The sequence below is a fragment of the Macrotis lagotis genome, chromosome 1 (assembly GCF_037893015.1).
Source record: "Macrotis lagotis isolate mMagLag1 chromosome 1, bilby.v1.9.chrom.fasta, whole genome shotgun sequence".
Taxonomy (NCBI): Eukaryota; Metazoa; Chordata; class Mammalia; order Peramelemorphia; family Peramelidae; genus Macrotis; species Macrotis lagotis.
The window spans coordinates 16,728,650-16,748,151 of NC_133658.1; the positions used below are offsets into that span (position 1 = coordinate 16,728,650).

The 19,502-nt window shown below is 41.7% G+C and overlaps 1 protein-coding gene across 1 annotated transcript in view; it reads right to left on the reverse strand.

Moving 5' to 3' along the window:
* Positions 1-16,388: 16,388 nt before the first annotated feature.
* The window catches only part of DPYSL2 (dihydropyrimidinase like 2), a 104,067-nt gene continuing 100,953 nt past the window's right edge, over positions 16,389-19,502 (reverse strand). The window contains exon 14 of the mRNA XM_074195208.1: positions 16,389-18,409. Coding sequence (XP_074051309.1) covers positions 18,318-18,409 — 92 coding nt within the window. The 3' untranslated portion in view covers positions 16,389-18,317. The remainder of the gene's footprint in view (positions 18,410-19,502) is intronic.

A 19,502-nucleotide genomic window follows, 5' to 3' on the forward strand; every position in this document is an offset into this window, starting at 1 on the left:
TTGTTTTAACTTTTCTGTACAGACTGGATCCCTCAACTATAAAACAAGCCTTTATAAGAGGCAGTATGGTAGTGTATGGAGAGCTGACTTCAGAGTCAGGAAGAAGTGGATTCAAATGCTCCTCTGATACAAACTGGCTCAGACCCTGGACCAGCTCTATCCCTCTCAGTATCCAAAGCAACTGTCTAATGCTATAGGTTGTAGAACATTACAGACAGTTCCTAACCTGAAATTCCTTCTGATGATGGGATCACAGGTCCAATCCTAGGCCACCCCCCCAAAAAATCCCCAGGCACAATACTTAATGGCATAATAAAGTTAAAATGAATAATCCCTGTTCTCGAGGAGCATGATACATTATTTTCCTTTAGCTCCGTGAAGACAAAGACATCCCCAGTACTTGCCACATAGTGTTGATGATGATGATGATGGTGGTGGTGGTGATGATGGTGATGATAATGTTGTTTGTCCTTTGGTCATAAAGAAGACCATGACATCAGGGAGATGATGCCATGACAAAGCAAGTAAGTTGATTTGAGTGAAGGGAATGCTGTGCAGTCACTAGTCTCCCTTTCTCCTCCAGTCTTCTGGGTCAAGTGTCCCACTAGGAATCAGAAAGAATGGATATGGCCCTGTATTCGAGGTAATTGGGGTTAAATGATTTGCCCAATATTACACAGCTAATAAGGGTCAAGTGGCTGAGGTTGGATTTGAACTCAGGTCCTCCAAACTCCAGGGCCAGTGCTCAATTCACCGCTCCACCTAGCTACCCTAGATACTCTCTACCCTAGTTCATAGTAGAAATTTAATAAATGTTTATTGAACGCAATTGAATGAAATCATTGATTTTTTTTAACTCGAATAACTTTTTAGTTGATATCCCTGAATTTTTCTCAGTGGACAAACATGCCATCTGAAAAGATGGTGATTTGATTTCCTTCCTCAATTGATGCCTTTAATTTATGTTTTCTTTCCTCAACTATGGCCAATTTTTTCAGTCATACATTCAATCAGGGCAGTGACAAAGGAATCCTCATTTTATTACTGTTTTACAAGGGAATGACTCCAGTATTTCACCATTAAGAGTAATATTGACTACTTGCTTAAAATATATGTTCTTTATCATGTTATTAAAGAAACTCTCTATACCATTTTTCTTACTAGAGTTTTAATCAATAAGAATTCCTTTACTTCAATTCTCTGAGGATCCATATTTTCATCCAAGTGGGCATTCACTCCCTCCTTGCTCAAATGGAGATTATACCCTCCCTGTGAGTTCATAGATGTGCCGAAAAAATTAGGAAGTAGGGGCACAAGAGAGGTCTGGAATCTTACTCACTACCTATGTCATGTTGGTCAAGTGACTTAATCTCTCTAGGCTTCAGTTCTCTCAACTCTAAAATGAAAGGGTTAGACTCAGTTTACTCTCTGGGCTTTTCCATCTCGTCATCTGATTCAATGATCCTCAAAGGCTAGACAGGGAGGTTGGAGGATTATTATAGACTATATATTGTATATTTTGAATGCTGAGGTCAGGTGACAAGCTTTGTTCTGAGAAGGGATTATGGGTCTTAGGCTATGAAGCAAAGTAAAATTGAGGAATGTTTCATAATTTGTGGACCCAAAAATGTTAGATTTTTTTCAACTTCGGAAATGAAGTGCTGACAACTTGAGTTTGGGACCCTAGTAGGTGCAATAGCTCTCAGGGATATGTTATATTCTTGCAAATAGGGACTCTTCTTACGTCATCTTTTTATCCTAGAATTTAGCGTAGTTGTTTTTAATTGAAAATGAACAGTTTTAATCAATCTGCTTTTGCAAACAACTGCCCTTTAATCAACACTTACTAGCTGTGTGACCTTGGGCAAGTCACTTAACCCTAACTGCCTTGCATCCAGGGTCATCTCCAGTCGTCCTGATCCATATCTGGCCACTGGACCCAGATGGATCCAGAGGAGAAAGTGAGGCTGGGGACTTAACACAATACTTCCTCACTCAAATCCAATTCACATGCTTGTCATGGCATCACCTCCTTCATGTCATAGTCTTAAGTCCTTCTGTGGCAGGGGGGAGAGCAAGATTAAGGGGAAAATTGCAAAACTCAAAATAAATAAAATCTTTCAAAATTAGAAAAAAATGAAGGACAAGTGTTATCAATCAGCAACCGATGGTATTCATTTCAATTACTAGCCTATAGTGGGTCTCAATGAGCAACTAGGTGGTACAGTAGATAGGGCACAGGTCTTGGAACCAGGAAAACTCATCTTCATGAATTTAAATTCAGCCCCACTTACTAGACCCTGGGCAAGTCACTGATGCTTCCATTTCCTCATCTGTAAAATGAACTAGATAAGAAAAAGGTGAACACTCCAGTATCTCTTTTTTTTAGGTTTTTGCAAGGCAAATGGGGTTAAGTGGCTTGCCCAAGGCCACACAGCTAGGTAATTATTAAGTGTCTGAGACCGGATTTGAACCCAGGTACTCCTGACTCCAAGGCCAGTGCTTTATCCACTACACCACCTAGCCGCCCAACACTCCAGTATCTTTACCAAGAAAACTCCAAGTGGGAATCACAGGGAGTCAGAAATGAGTGAAAACAACTTACTAAGTCTCAGTAACTGGTCAGGTACTCAGAATGGGGTGCCCATATGTGTTATCCAGTCTGATGTTGATAAAGAAAATGAACTGAAAATGAGTAACGTCCCATGTGGCCAAAAATTCTGGAGTTGAACCTTATGTGTGTCTGGAGAGTTTATCTTTAGGACATTACCTTATGTTCTAACCACTGTAGAGAACTACTAGAGGACAGTCAGGGCATCACAAGGGCAGGGCTTAGATTTCCCTAAAGGTGACCCCAAAAGCAATGGAGGGCAAAAAACTCAATTGTAATGTTACAAAGGAAAGATCATTTCTAACCAGAATTAATGGCCTGGATTCAACCTTGAGTTGGAAAAGAGACTCCAAATAGAATGACCAAGAAAATGAGATGAAAATCATTGAATGATTTGCCATTCAGAAGCAGAACAACAAAGGAAAAAATATGTATTTCTATAAGGATCGCTGGGAGTCATCAGTTTTTCAACTCACAGTCACCCATGCATGGCTGATGAACCTCAGCTGATGCCAACAATACCAAAAAGTGTTGCTTCATGGGAAGGAAGTGTGAACACACTCCAGGGCAAGTGCTGTGTATTTTCAATTAAATATGAATTGCAATATCTTCAGTTAAAAAAACATGTAAGCCACAATTTTGCATAAGAAAATCTCACTAGTGGGGAATGACAACATATCGAGGGCTTTGCCAAATTTATATAAAAAGGAACTGCTATTATTGTCGACTTCGTCATCATCTTCATTGTCATCATCATCATCATCATCTTTTTTATTATTATTGTCGTTGTTGTCATTACTACAGAAATTTGGATAGTAGCTGAGGAGCTTGTCTTTTCTTAAAGCATCCTTCCTGCAGAAATAATGAACATGAATGGTGTAAAAAACAGATTGTAAGAGGAAAACGTAAGCTCTTTTCATGTGTTTTCAAGAATTGTCAGTTGCTACTGATTGTCACAGCTTGAATTTTTTGTAGCTGATAATGAGATTCCCAAATGTAGGTTTGTGAGTAGACATAAGCAGTTTTACCCAGTATCCTTCGCTAAATTGAAGGCGATCGTCCCAGCTGAGAGATTCAAGGAAGACTGAAGTCCTCAGTGTGTAGGAAGATGAAAGAAGTCTCATATGGGACCACCTCCTCTATTAGCTGCCACCTCAGCCAGAAGCCCTTAGCTTTTTTTTTGCTTTTTTTTTAGGATTTTGCAAGGCAAATGGGGTTAAGTGACTTGTCCAAGGCCACACAGCTAGGTAATTGGCTGGATTTGAACTCAGGGACTCCTGACTCCAGGGCCAGTGCTTTATCCACTGCGCCACCTAGCCGCCCCAGCCCTTAGCTATGAGTACTGGCTCTGGAGTCAGTTCAAATCCAGCCTCAGACACTTACTAATTACCCAGCTGTGTGACCTTGGGCAAGTCACTTAACCCCACTGCCTTGCAAAAACAACAAAAAAAAAATAGAAGCACTTGGTCAGCCTTAATCAGTGGGGTGGCTAGGTGGCACAGTAGGTAGAGTACAGAGCCAGAGTGAGGAAGCTTCATCTTCCAGAGTTCAGATCTGACTTCACCCATTAGCCTTGTGACCTCATCTATTAAAAGAATTGGAGAAGGAAATAATGAACTATTCCAGTATTTTTTACTATGAAAATTCCAAATAGAATCACAAAATCAAATAGGACTGAAATGACCGAATAGCATGAATCAACATTTAAGATGACATTGCTGCTAGTGATACATACTCTACCGGGGTTGAAATGTTGTTTAGAATGAAGACTTCTTAGCTATCTAAGCTGCAAAAAAAACCACATACACAACTGGACCATATGGGTTTGCAGTGGGTTTTTCTGGGTGAATTCTCTCTTTCCCCCTGAACCAGGGCACCAGGACCCTAGGGCACTTCCAAGGAATACCACTTTTCATTCTTGTGTTCCCCAGAAACTCAGTATCCATTAGGAAGATGAGGGAGAAAGTGAATGAGGGTGGGAGAGGGAAAGCATCTGTCTATCAGGAACAAGGAGGAGTCAAAAATTGGCTCCCTCTGAATACCTACTGATGAGAGTGGATCCTACCTAGACTTATATTTCAATGCATGACTTTAAAGTCTGTCTTCCCCAAGTCCCTAGCCTAATTATTGTCTATTAAGATAGAATGAGAAAATAAAATAACAATATTTTTGGTAATGCCTATATATTAAGAATCTAGGATTCTAGGTGGCATAGTGAATAGAGCACCAGTCCTGGAGTCAGGAGGACCTGAGTTCAAATTCAGCTTCATCTACTTAATAATTACGTAGCTGTGTGATCTTGGACAAGTCACTTAACCCCATTACCTTGCAAAAAACAAAAACAAAAAGAATCTAGGATTCTAACTGTAAAGGAACTGTCTTTGCCTCCACCTCCTATCTATAACTGGATAAATCTGAGAACATTTCCCAAGCCTCAGAGGAGTCAGTTGGCTTGTTTATAATCACTGAGCTGCTAAGTGTCAGAAGGAGAGTTGAACCCAAATTTTATCGCTAAGTCATATTACTTTTCATTCTTTTCCTTAGAATTTACTTCATAGATATTATTCGAATTTCTCCATCAAAGCATGAGGAGCCTGACTGACCCTTAGTCTGACCAGACTCTAGTTGGGTAAGCTTGGATATCACAAAAACTGATTTTCTCATCAAATAGCTTAGAATTCAGATTGTTAGTCATCATTTAAAAGTTCCTCAGTCAAAACTCAGCTATTTTGGACAAAGCAGTAATCTCTACCTCGTCACCACGAAGGCCAGGTGATCACCAATCATGAATGACGCCTCTGCTCATTGGATTTTGATGGCAAAGCGCTGCTATCCAGAATCATTCATAAATGAGAGGACACTCCAGGAAGGTCCTGAGCAGTCTCAAGTTTGGTGAAATTCAAAGGCACCTAGAGAATGAATGCAAACGTGTTTCTATTTACAAGGAACCTTTAATCAAGTCCAAAGATGCCCTTGGATTAGAAGTGAGACAGAAGAAGCTCATTGTTCTTTGTTTCTTTTCTGTCACCTATATGTGGACTGGGAGTAGCAGCAGGTGAAACTGCAGAACTGAGAGTTGATGGAGCAGTTAAAGGGCAATGAGGAATAAGCATGTGCCATCCGGTGAAAATGGTTTCACAACATCTCTCCAGCTGGATGACTTTCCCCGCTAGCACAGACTTGCTACCTGTTCACACATAGCAGCCGCTCTTGGAAATGGCTCTAGAAAAGTCATGGATCTAGGATGAAAGGCTACAAAGACAACAGCGCCGATATCATTTGATATCGTAGTTTATTTCTTCACCAGAACTGGAGCAAATAGTTCAAGACTCCTCCCATCTCTACCAGTGGAAATTGTGCTCAGCCTTCAAGGCCTGGTCCCGAAAGGCGTCCCTGGCTTCATCCTTCAGAGACCTCCCGCCAATTCCACTCCACTTTATAGTCATCATATAATTAGTGACCGCGTGAAGATGTTGTATCCTTTGGCTGGACGATCCGTTGTCTTAATCTTGAACCTCCCCCGAAAACCTATTATGATATTTTGCAGATAGATGGGGAAAGAAAAAGGAAGGAAGGAAGGAAGGAAGGAAGGGAGGGAGGGAGGGAGGGAGGAAGGAGGGAGGGAGGGAGGGAAGGAGAGAAGGGAGGAGGGAAGGGAGGGAGGGAGGGAGGGAGGGAGCACGTCAACAGTGAAGTGAGCCCTATGGTAGAGTCAGCTGGAACAATGATTTAAGCAGGGCTTCACCTCTCTAGAAGCAATTAGGGCCCGGGACTGCCCTGCCTTGACCATTAGGTGGGACTCATCATCTGCCCTATTTCTATACACATACTGTCTCCTGGAGAGAGAGAGGAGAGAGAGAGAGAGAGAGAGAGAGAGAGAGAGAGAGAGAGAGAGAGAGAGAGAGAGAGAGAGAAGAGAAACCCATTTCCTCCAAAATATTGGTCCAGAAGGAGGAAGCATCCTTTTTAGCCCTCACTGAAGACCCTACCACCCCCTAAGGGAACAGGGAATTATGGAGTTGAATGCACCACACTGACTCCATCTTGTGACTCCATTCTAGATCAGTTCTCTTTCTAGTCAGTTATGAGTTTAACATAATTTCTTTCTTTTAAGAAAACTAGTTTCAATTATGGGAGTTATAAGAAAACTTGATTGCATTGTTTAAACCTAGTCCTTTTTAGCTAAGAAATTACACCTCCCCTATTTGTTGCTCAGAGACCCTTAACTAAGGACCTGGGTTACGCTGGCCTGAACCCCAGTCAGACCTCCGGACAGCTAGGTGGTGCAGTGGATAGGATGACCTGAGTTCAAATCTGCCCTCAATCACTGGGCAAGTCACTTAGCCCTTCCTTGCCTTAGCAACACCACAAACAATTATGCATCTCAGGCAACCCTTATGTCATTTTGGAAAACTGACCCCATACTGGCCAATCAGCTTTCTATCACTTTTGGTTCTTGTTCCTGTGACTGAATACAGGCATTGGGCAGAGTCTTCTGATTTCAGAAAATTGCACCTGTTCACTCACCCCTCCCAATTTAGTCTCGAATCTATTTTTCCCCAATTAGAAATAATCCTGGTTTATATCCTGTTAATTATCTTCTTTTAATGCATAAAAATGTGTCCCCCTATATTGGGATTCCAGTGTCAAAGCTGAAGGGTCTGTTGCTATGCAATTGGCCTGCAATACTTAATAAATCAACAAGTTCAGAAGCTCAAACCTTTGAATCCTCAATTGCTTCAGATTTCGCCATCACTCAGAGCTTTCTCTCTCTTTAAAATTCCATCTGGACCATGGCAACTGTTTTCTACCAGACCCCAGCTTCTTCTCCTACATTTCTCAAGGACTTAAGTAGTCTCAGTCTTCCCCTCCTATGCAAATCTTGGTCTGACTTTCCTGATTTGGGGGGTATTAAGTAGCAGAGACAAGATCTGAATTCAGATCACTTGATTTAAAATCTAAAATTTTATCCAACACACCAAACTATTGTGGGGAAGTTACATTGTGAGAACTGGAGCATTATGTCAACGTAAGTTGTTTCCACCTATACCTGGAGCCATTCCTAATTGATGGAGAAAAAACTGCTAAAATAAGAAATCTGAGTCTTGCTTTGGGATCTTGGCTTACTTGCTGCTTTTTCTCCATGAAAATTCATCTCTCCCTTCCTTTATGGCTATCTACCATGCACGAAAAGTCTTTCTCAGGGGCGGCTAGGTGGCACAGTGGATAGAGCACCAGCCCTGGAGTCAGGAGTACATGAGCTCAAATCTGGCCTCAGACACTTAATAATGACCTAGCTGTGTGGCCTTGGGCAAGCCACTTAACCCCACTGCCTTGCAAAAAAAAAAAAAAAAAAACTTAAATAAAAAAAGTCCTTCCTCCTCTTAGCTGCATTGGCATCCTTCAAGACTCCACTCAAATCCTTCCTTTTGAAGCAAAACTGTCCTGGGTCCTCCAGTGCCAATGGCTGCCCCTCAGAGATTACTTTTCTCAATCTAGGGGAGAAAACTCAGAACTAAGTGAGCAGTAAATAAAGTGAGGCATTTATTCAGAGTTGAGGAATTGCAATTTTGACACATATGATTGGGACAACATGCTGCCTTATTTGACAAGAATGCCCAGAGAAGGAAGAGAGAAGGGGATTCCTAGAGGGCATAACCATAGGAAATAGCAAAAGGGATGTAGAGTCTAGATATAAACAGCCAAGCTGCGGGAAGAAAGGGTGGAGAAATTATTAAAACAAGGTCACAGAAACATCCATGGAACCATCTCTGTCCAGGAGCAGGGGCAATTAGAAACTCTTGGTCAAAGCAAGATAGCAGCCCAGATTTTCCCAGGAGTGGACACTTTCCATATGCTATAGATAGATATAGATAGATAGATAGATAGATAGATAGATAGATAGATAGATAGATGGATGGATGATAGATCTGTATATATCCTTTTATCTTTACATCTATCTACAGATATCTTTTTGATACCTAGTTATTTGCAGAGCATCTCCTTCATTTGGGTGTTAGCTCCTTGAAGGTAGCTCCTTCTCTCTCTTATAAAGAACTTAGCAGTGTCTGGCACAAAGTAAAAATTTAATAAATGCTTCCTTCTTTCCTTCCTTCTCCCCTCCCTTTACCTTTCTTGCTTTCTTTCTCTCTCCTTCCCCTCCCTTCTTTCCTCCCTTCTATCCTCTCTTCCTTCTTCCCTCCCTTTACTTCTTTTCTTCCTCCCTTCCTTTTCTCCCTTTCCCTTTCTCGCTTCCTTTCTCTCTCCCTCCTTCCCACCCTCCCTCCCTTCCTTCCTTTCTTCCTCCCTCTTCCCTTTTCTTCCTTCCTTCCTTCTGATCCCCAGAACTTAGCAGCGGACACAAAATAAGCTTTGGGCTGTTGATTTGATTCACGGCAGGGGGCACATGGCAGGCCTGAGCTCTGGCCTTGGCCCACGTCCCCCATGGACCCCATCATAGACGTCTTAAGGCTTCCTTTGTCTGCCATGGCCAAACAGAGAGGCTGGGGGTGACTTGAATGCCCTCCCTCTGACTGGCAACCTGGAAGTCCCACTCAAGTCAAGACATGAACTCAAGAGACTTGTTGGGACGGGCTTGGGTAACTGGCAACATTCTTTCATGGGTTCAGTAACAAGATACCTCATTGTTCTAAGGAAACTCTATAACTCTTCTGGTGGCAACTGTGCTCAAATGGATGCGATTCTCTGACAAGCCTGAAGTCTGTTTGGCTAGGAGCATTCCAAAAGCTGTTTAAACATTCCCGTGAACCTCAACATTGTGTTGAGGAGGAAGAAGGGCAGTTAGGGAGCCTGGGCGGGTCGGAGGCCTTGGCCTTGGCTTCATAGCTTCGTTGAGGCCGCAGACCCCCCCCCCCCCCATGCCACTGCTTCCGGAATCTGGGTCACGCCAACTGCCCCCTCTTGTTCCACAGAAGGTAAGTCTATCTCTGGAGACAGCCTGTTTGTTTACCGCCTGCTACAGGGAAAGCTCCAATAACTAAATCCGAGCCGCGAGCCTCTTCTCCAGCCCTCAGACTATTATTCCAAACGTTGGTTGCATGAATGGGCCTCTGGCCAAGGTGGCTCCAAGATGCCAGTCCATGGGAGGGTCATCGTTGCCACCTAGTGGATGGAAGATGCACAGCCGTTAGGGATGCTAGGTTATCCGTTGTAGCTGCTCCTTGGATTTTTTTTAAATCTTGGTTTTTATTAAAATCATGAGATCGTAGATGTGAATTAGAAGGGGCTTCATTCCCCAGCTGTGTGGCCTTGGGCAAGCCACTTAACCCCATCTGCCTTGCAAAAACCTTTAAGGGGGGGGGTGCGCTTCAGAAGGATTTGAATCATAGAACTGTAGCTCAGATCTGGAAGGAAACTTAGAGGGTCATCCAAGCCAAATCCCCATTTTATAGATGAAGAAACTGAGACTCAGAGAGATTGATTAATTTACCCAAGGTCACTCAAGCTACTGGAAGTGACTAGTATTTGAACCCAAGTCCTCTGACTCCAAAATTAGCACAGTTTCCATTAAAGCTCTGACTTGTCAGACCCACTTCTTACTTTATGGTTTATGCAACCATAGACAGTATATTTGGGCCTTAATGTAAAATTATGTGTAATAAATGATAAATAATAAAATTATATGTATAAAAATATGTAGAAAGTATAAAATTACTTATATGTAAAATGAAAAAGGTAGAACTATAGGGCCTCTGAGGTCCCCTCCAGAGCCAGATCTATGATCCTATGAAGATTTAGAGATGGAAGAGATCTAAGATGTCATCAATTATACAGATGAAGAAACTGAGTCCTAGAGAGGTTATATGACTTGCCCAAGATCATACAGATCCTAAGTGTCAGAGGCAAGCATTCTTTGTACCGAAGCATACATCTTATGGTTAGTTAAGAGCCTTGAAGGTTTACCTCTGTCACCTCTTTCATTTTAGGTGAGAAAATTGAGGCATAGAACGAGATTGAAAGTTATTAAATGGAGCTACAACAAGGTTTGAACACAGTTCAATAATAGCTGAACACAGTGCTCACGGAAAGAGCAGGAAAAAGAGGGTGGTTTGGGTAAGGCCAGTGACCAGGTCATTCTGGATGGAGGAGAAGACCCAAGACTGGGAAAGGGGGGTAAGGGACTGAAAAGGAAAACTTTATAAAGAATCTAAGGAAAGCAAACCAAGGCCTACGATCTCATCTTTTTTAAGAGTAATCAATTTAACAATTGATCTGCTCACATATATGATAGCTCTTTTGGAGCTATCGATCTAAAATTGGGAGAAAGACGAAGGTTAAACTAATATCAGTCTCTTACATTTGTACCAGGGATAGCAGCCTGTCATCCTGAATAGAGGTCCAGCCTGGTTGTGGAAGATCTGCATCCCAATTCTAATGGCCATGTAACTTCAGTCAGACATGACAGAAATGGCTGAACAACAACAATGATCAGGGAAAGCTAAGAGATAGAGCCCTGGGCCTTGCGTCAGGAGGATCTGAGTTAAAACCTGATCGCCTACGTTTGCAAGATGTGTGACCGTGAGCTAGCTACTCAACCCTGTTTCAATCAGATTCCTGGAGAAGAAAATGGCCAATGACTTCAGTTATCTCTGCCAAGAAAACTTCAAATGGGATCATGAACAATCAGACATGACTGAAATGACTAAACCACAGTGGCCATAAGCAAATAATTTTATCTCCCTGTGCCTCATATTCCTTATCAGTAAAATTGTATTAGAAATGCCCATCTAATCCTTCAGGCATACACCCAGAACCCTGGCAGGGAGACATAGCCTTGCTCTGATGAATCTAATTCAGTGTTGGTTGTTGGAGTTAGAATAAGGATTCCCAGCATCTCTAAGGGCTACACTAGGATCACACCTTGGAGGATCATGGGGAGATCCACGGAGCGGTGTTGCTATTATTGCTATTGATAGAGATATGTGAACAGAGGGCAGAGAGATTCAAGATGGCAGAAAGGGGGAAGGGGGAGAGGATGTATAGGAGCAAGGTTCTAAAACCTGAAAAGATGATGATGATAATAATAATAATAAATAATAGATAATATTTATTTAGCACTTTCAACTTTGCATATTATTTTATTATTTCATTGTATTCTTACACTTACAGATAAGGAAACTGAAGCTAAATGACTTGCCCAGGACCATATAGCTAGTATCTGAGGCAGGATTCCAGCTCAAGTCTAACCTATTCAAAGTCCATTGCCCTCTATAACTATACCACCCAGAATGAGATCAAAATACATAGGTAGGCAGCTAGGTGGCGCAGTGGATAGAGCACTAGCCCTGGAGTCAGGAGTACCTGAGTTCAAATCCGGCCTCAGACACTTAATAATTACCTAGCTGTGTGGCCTTAGGCAAACCACTTAACCCCATTGCCTTGCCCCCCCCAAAAAAACTAAAAAACAATACATAGATATAAAAGGAAATAGATTAGCATAAGGGGATGGGAGTGGAGACCACAAACTCTTAGAAAAAAAGGTAAAAGAGCTTTGGAGTGGAGATATAAGGATGGATTTAATTGTTACAGAAAGGCACCATGCTGGGAGAATAGAAGTACAAGGAGGAGAAGATTTGGAAAAGCTGCTATGGGGAATATGATGGGAATCAACAGGAGATGGACCCCTATATATGATGTAGTTATTATCATTGTAATTATAAAGCATAGACAATGGAGCTATCATATTGCTAGCCAAGGAGATTCCCAAATGATTCCAGGTCCCATGTTCCACTCACTCCTAGCTACTGCTGCTACAACTATTATGTCCTAAGTATTTACATTAATAGACATTATAAACAGGAAGTAATCTTGGAGGGAAGCCTGAGAAAGATCTCTTTCAGATGGTAAGATTTGGACTGAATTTTCAAGGAAGCCAGGAGGCAAAGATAAGGAAGAAAGGCATTCCAAGAATGGAAGACAGCCAGTGAAAAGGCCCTGAGCATCATAAGATGTGGGAGAGACAGCAAGGAGATCTATGAGCTGAATAGGAGGGTAAGTATACAAAGCATTGGTGTTAGTAGTAGTGTTCCTTCCATTCTTGAAGAAGTCCAAAACCTCAGGAAGGTGATGCCATGACAAATAGGTGAATTGGATTTGTGTGAGGGGGTGTTGTGCTAAGTCCCCAGCCTCACTTTCTCCTCCAGAGTCATCTGGATCCAGTGGCCAAATAGAGATCAGGATGATCCTGGATGTGAGGCAATCAGGGTTAAGTGATTGGTCCATGGTCACACAGCTAGTAAGTGTCAAGTGTCTGAGGCTGGATTTGAACCCAGGTCCTCTTTATCATCCTTGTGTGAGAGCACATATTATCTACATATCTATGTCCACATTTAGTCTAGTGCACTATCCACTGAACCATCTAGAATATAAAAATGTACAAAGGCAGGAAATGTAGGAAGAGGATAGGTTGTGGAGCCATTTAAATTTCAATAGGATCCTAGAGGTAATAGGGAGTCATTGAAAGATTATTGAATTCTAGTTTGCAAAAAATGGAGTGCCAAGTTATGAAAGATGGTAGACTTCTTATCCTTTCAGGCCTTCAAGCAGAGGCTGAACAATCCCCCGTCGGGTGTGTTGGAATGGAGATTCCTCTGGAGTATGTATTGGACTAGTAGGTCACTGAGGGCCCTGCTAATTCCCAAATTCTAGAAAATACTTGAAAACTAGATGATGCTGCCCATAGTCTTCCCTCCTTCAAGAGAAACACCCTTAATTACTTCAGTCAATCCTCATATAGCATGGTCTCCAGTTCCTCACAATCTGGTCATTTTACTCAAATATAGCATCCAGTCAATACTGAGTTTTTAAAACTTAAAATTACCCTGATTTTGAAATACCATATAGGTATATTTGTATTTTTATTTGTTCAGTCATTTTTCTGTTGTGTCCATTTCTTCATGACCCCATTTGAGGTTATCTTGGCAGAGAGACTGAAGTGACTGGCCATTTCCTTCTCCAGCTCATTTTACAGAGACAAAACTGAGGCAAATAGGACTAAGGGACTTGCCCAGGGTCACACAACTAATAAATGTCTGAGGCTGGATTTGAACTCAGACACATGAGTCTTCCCAACTCCAGATGCTTCACTCTACTACTCACTGCAGTGGCCCTTTGTATTTGTTTATATATCCATTGTTATCCTCTAATGATCCCTCTAATGAAACTGAGGCAAATAGGACTAAGGGACTTGCCCAGGGTCACACAACTAATAAATGTCTGAGGCTGGATTTGAACTCAGACACATGAGTCTTCCCAACTCCAGATGCTTCACTCTACTACTCACTGCAGTGGCCCTTTGTATTTGTTTATATATCCACTGTTATCCTCTAATGATCCCATTGTATCATCGGGTGTATCAACATTCCGAAAAAGAGAATCACCTTTGTGGAGGTCCCGGTTTAAGGGAGAAGGCACAAAGATCCTGGGTTTGGGAGGAGCCATCCCTCCTGGCATGATCTCCTGGATCCACCTTCTAGCAGGTTATTTGTTTTCCAGCCCCATCCTAAGTTGAAGGCTACTCCCTTCCTTTGAAGCCTTCTGATAGAGGAATATATTAAAAACCTTCAAGCTGTATCTTTGAAGGTTTGGTACTCTAACCAGATCCGAATGCGTCTGTGTAATCATCAAGCTGAGAGAAATATTAATAAATCAAATTTATACCTTCTTAGGACAAACTCTTGTGGTTAACATATTATTTTAAAACCCAAACTCACAGAAGACCCCTTCCTCATTAAATATGAATATGTAAATATATGTAAATAATTGGATCTGTAACTACACATATGCCCTCTACATTTGTGCATATAATGGATATATGTGTTATAAAGACATAAATGTATCATCCTTGTGTGAGGGCACATATTATCTATATATCTATGTCCACATCGATGCATATCAATATGCCTCATCATCTACATATTTGTAAAGCTATATAAATATACATGCATATGCCTTTGCATGCATGCAAATCCATAAAGCCACATGAATTATTTAATGTTCTTAGGCTTCAATTTCCTCATCTCAAAACTGAAAGGACTGGATGAACGACCTCTGAACTCACAACCAGATCTAGATCCAAAGTCATGATTCATCGTGGCTAAACAGGATTAGATTAGGAAGAGGGAGAGTCCAGAAGAGCCATTTTCCCCATCTTTCTTGACCTTCCTTGTACTCTATTCCAAATCAATGATTACCACTGCATTTCAGCAGATGGTACAAGTTCCACCAGATGCCTTGATAGAAACTCTTCTCCGACCTATTCTGTCCTTTAGTTTACTTAAGATGACGTATGCCCTCAGAAAAACCTGAAAGTGACTTTAACTTATCTCTATCACAAGAGAGAAAGTCCAAAGCTAGGAGTGGACCCTCTGGGATGAGGAAACTTGAAGGAATCTCCTTTGAGAAGTTGCTAGCTCAGAGGTCTAGGACCATTCCATTTTGATCACTGTCTTCCTGCCTATACAAGAAATAAGAATAGTGGCAGCTAGGTGGTGCAGTGAATAGAGCACTAGCCATGGAATCAGGAGGACCTGAGTTCAAATTTGACCTCAGCCACCTATCTGTGTGTCCTTGGGCAAATCACTTAACCCCATGGCTATAGATAGATAGATAGATAAATGAATGAATGAATAAAAAATAAAGATCGTTTCTATGATTTCATTGCTAAAGGAAACTCCCAAAAGAAACTTACTTTATTGAAGCAAGTCAACACCTCTGAAACTTCTTCTAGTCTTAGAACTTAAGTGATGAGAGTTTAAGTAACTTGCCTGGTATGTGTCTGAGGCAAGACCTAAAGCCAAGACCACCCATCTCTCTTATATCCACTTTGCCTCTCCAGCACCCAGTAGGTGCTTCAACCCTTGTTGACTGATTAGAAGCTTGGAGAGAGTACCCCAACCCAACTCCCCAGAACATCCTGACACAGACACACTCACCTGAAACAACAACATTGTCTTTATTAGGCGTTTCCATGGTAATATTACACAGAGTTCTTAAGGAATAATAAACACGACTTTTTTTACCATAATTATTTTGCCATTAAGACAGTGGTAAAAAAAAAAAGAGGAAAAAAAAAGCACTGTTTGTCTACACACATGATCAGCTTTAGCACTTACAGCTCCTTCACTCATGGTTCACAATCACAAATCCAAGGGTTAAAGTCCAGCTAGTCCGCAATCCTACAATGTCTTAGAGCATCAAGTCACTGCGGTTAGTCCGTTCCAAGTCATTGTCAATTCCTCTTAGCATTCACATAGGACATTCATTAAACAGACACGAAAAGCGAGCCGACAGGAAAACATGCTTACATAGCCTGCAAACATCGTTAGGGTTTTTTTTTATTTATTTTGCTTGTTTGTGGGGTTTTTATCTTTTAGAACAACCTAAAGAACTGAAACTGTCATGAGGAGGAGGAAAAAAAGGGAAGATTCAAGTGAATGCTCAGAGAGGCTGCCAACGGGGCTGAGAATGGAAACAAGACATTAGGTTTTTTCCATCTTGTTCCAATGTCCTTCAAGTGCAGGGGATAAAGGAAAAATGGGCGGGGGGTGCAAGGGAAGGACTATAAAATATTGTACGTTAACCAATTGTTTTCTAAAGTGCTTTTGTACTTTAAAAATAGAAAATTAAACAATAAAAACAACCCTAAATCTGGACAGATGAGTGGACTTCCTGCAAAGGAATTACTGCTTCTACTTTATGGGAGCAGATTTGTTTTAATCGGCGGGGTGGGGGGGGTGTTAAGAACCTACAGAAAGACTTGAAGAGAACCTGTCGACACATACAGAAAGAAATGCTACACATATCAAGAGAGCATAAGAAATTGAGGAGAGGGAAAGAGATTCAGCTAATAGAAACTATTCCAAGACACCAAGACGCTAGGCAGTGCTAAGGTGAGGTGACCCATAGGCTCAAACTTGGCCCATAGAAAGTAAGTTTGCCAGACAGTTCCCACCAATATCAGACTATGTTTGCAACTGTCAAAATGCAATAAAGCGCCCTTTGTTTAAAAAAAAAAAAGGCATGGCTCCTCCATTTTGCCAATTAAGAGACTTCCCCGTGTCAAAATTCGCAAGCGTTTTGTGTGCATGTGTGTGTCTGTGTGTGTGTGTGTGTGTGTGTGTGTGTGTGTGTGTGTGTTTCTAAGGCCTCTATGCATTGTTATTCCACCAAGTTGGCTTCCATGAGGTAAAATTGTTTGACTGGGCACCAGGATGTTCAAATGGGGCCCATTTCCAATGAGTTAAACTTCTGTGGGTTCTGAACTCCTCAGAAGTTGCCTCCAGGTCAAATTAAATGGGGCTAGGAGGATGCTGTCAAACCAGCCTCCAATTCATCCATCTGTTCTATTCTGGTGGCTGGCCTTGGAATGAGTTAGTCCAATCAATTAGCAAATGGTTTTAATGAGACTTTGGACACCAGTTGGATGCCCTTGTAGACAGTTAGCTTTGCTCAGGGGAAAACCCACTTTCCCAAATGACAGACTGTATCTTCCCCTCAACCTCTCACCAAGGGGGCACCAGAGAATGTGGGTAGCTCAGTCCAGTCCATCCCTGCTGCTGGAAAAGAATGAGTCAAATAATAAGGGCTGCCATGGTGGCTTGGTGGCATCTAACATAACATGGGCCAACGCAGCATTCTGAGTGATGAGGCAGCACCTTGTCTCCCCAAGCCAGGTTCCTGTGGCAACAATGGAAAATAGTTGAGAGTGATAAGGAGCTAGTGATGGGGAGAGGCATCTGGGACAGGGAGAAAAATGCCATCTAAAAGAAACAGCCATCAGCTCATCTACTGAATATTGCAATCTAACGCCTTCATTTTATACAAAGAAACTGAGGGGCAAATAAGTTAAGTGACTTGCCCAAGGTCAAACAGGCAATAATGGCCAGACGTGGGATTTGAACCCAGGTTCTCTGCCATGAGATCCAGTGCTATTCCCACTGTGCTATGCTATCTCTCAGAAGCCAATGAGAGAGAGGCAACTAAAGTGTTCTGTAAAACAAAACAAAAAACCAGAGAGCTTTAAAAAGAGAGGAGAGAGGGGAACCTCAAAGGATATGAAGAGAAATGATGCCTCAATAGCTGCCCCAGACTGAAGTGTAAGGAATGCCAATAGAGATGGTCTGGAGCCACCTGGGCGGGGACTTTTGGTCTACCAACATGAATCTTTCAATTATTATATGCTTGTCTCAACTCACGCACAATCCAAAACTTTTGAGTTAATATTTGGTCAAGTCTTCCACCATCAGATTTTTCAACCACTTTCCCACCCCTCCTTCTTCTCAGGGAGAAAAAAAAAAGGCAGCTCTCGAGAAATTCACTTCATCCTTCCCTTAGGAAAAGCAAGATGGATGAAAACCACCCTATTTGTGCCAGGGATTTTTTCATACTTTACTTGGCACCGTTGAGGTACCAGGTCACATTCTGTCTCTGGAGTAGGTGTGTGAATATGTATATAATGTTGTCAAAAGTGGATAAACACAGGTGAGCAAAACCGGTAACATCTGGGTAAGGAGGACTGAATGGGGCCCAGAAGTAAGCCCCATGGACTGGCTGCCCCACAGTAACTATCACAGGCTCTAAAAAATAATAATAATAATAATAATAAACAAAACCCAATGTCCTCAGGTGCCCCACCCCTCACCCCCCCTTTCCCAGTCTGCTACTGCTGCTCAGTGACTGGGGGGCTCTAGCCCAAGCTGGTGATGTTGGCACGGCCACCGGGGGGAGCCACGATGCGCTGGGTGGTACGACGAGGAATGTTGTCATCAATCTGAGCACCTGGAAAGAGGAGAAACGAGAGGAGGGAAATCAGGTTTAAAAAGAAAAGTCACGATGGCTTCCTACCTCTCCTCCCTACTTCCTGGGGGATCTTGGACAGATCACTTCCCAGATCACCCCTTAATGTGCCTTTCTTTAAAATGAAAAGGTAAGGTTATGTTATTCGAGCCCTAGGGTCCTTTCCAGTTCTAATATTTAATGACTATGATTAAATAATCACTGGAGAATTAATGGCATATTATGTATCAGGAATACTGTTGGACAATGGGAATACAGGTATGAAGAATGAAACAATTCCTCCTCTCCAAGAGCCTTCATGCTGAGAAGGAGAGGGGAGACAACAGACATAAAAAATAAAAAAATGAGTAAACACAAATACATACAAAGTAGTTAGAACAAGGTGATTATGGTGGGAGGGCAAAAACAACACTAGAGCTCAAGGAAAGCTTCAGAGCAGTGTTGCCTGAGTTGAAGGAAGTCAAGAATTCTGAGAGACAATAAGAAGCACCTCCCAACCGTATCCCATATACACTTATTCTTTAATGATCAGGAGTACCGACTTATTTTGACTTGTCTTGGGTACTAGAAGGGCAGGCCAGCCCAACTCAAAGAAAAGTGAACTGTCCTTGGAGGCAGGAGAGACCAGGGTGCAAAGACTGAGGTTCTTAGAGACTCAATCACTCCATCTCTAAAAATGGGAGCAATAATAATCCTTGAGAAGCAATATCTTCCTGGCAGGGCTGCTATGATAAAAGCAATTCATTTATTTTGCTAGGTTATGAAAATAGAAGTTGTACCCACTATCATTATAAAGAAATCACAGAACGTATTTGTAACAAGTTTTGTTTCTCTAGTTTTCTAGATCATTGGCAAAGGGAGAGGGAAGGGAGAAAATTCATAACTAAAAATAAAATTGATTCTTTTAAATCAGAGAAAAAAGCAAAGCAAAGGAAGAAAAAATAAACATTCCCAGATTTCCTCTCCTTTCCTTTTCTGAATATAAATCTGTCTTTCCCACAATCCCATAGTTTCAATCAACAATCAATCAATGAACATTTATTAATTTATTCTAATATTATTATTATTGATTTAT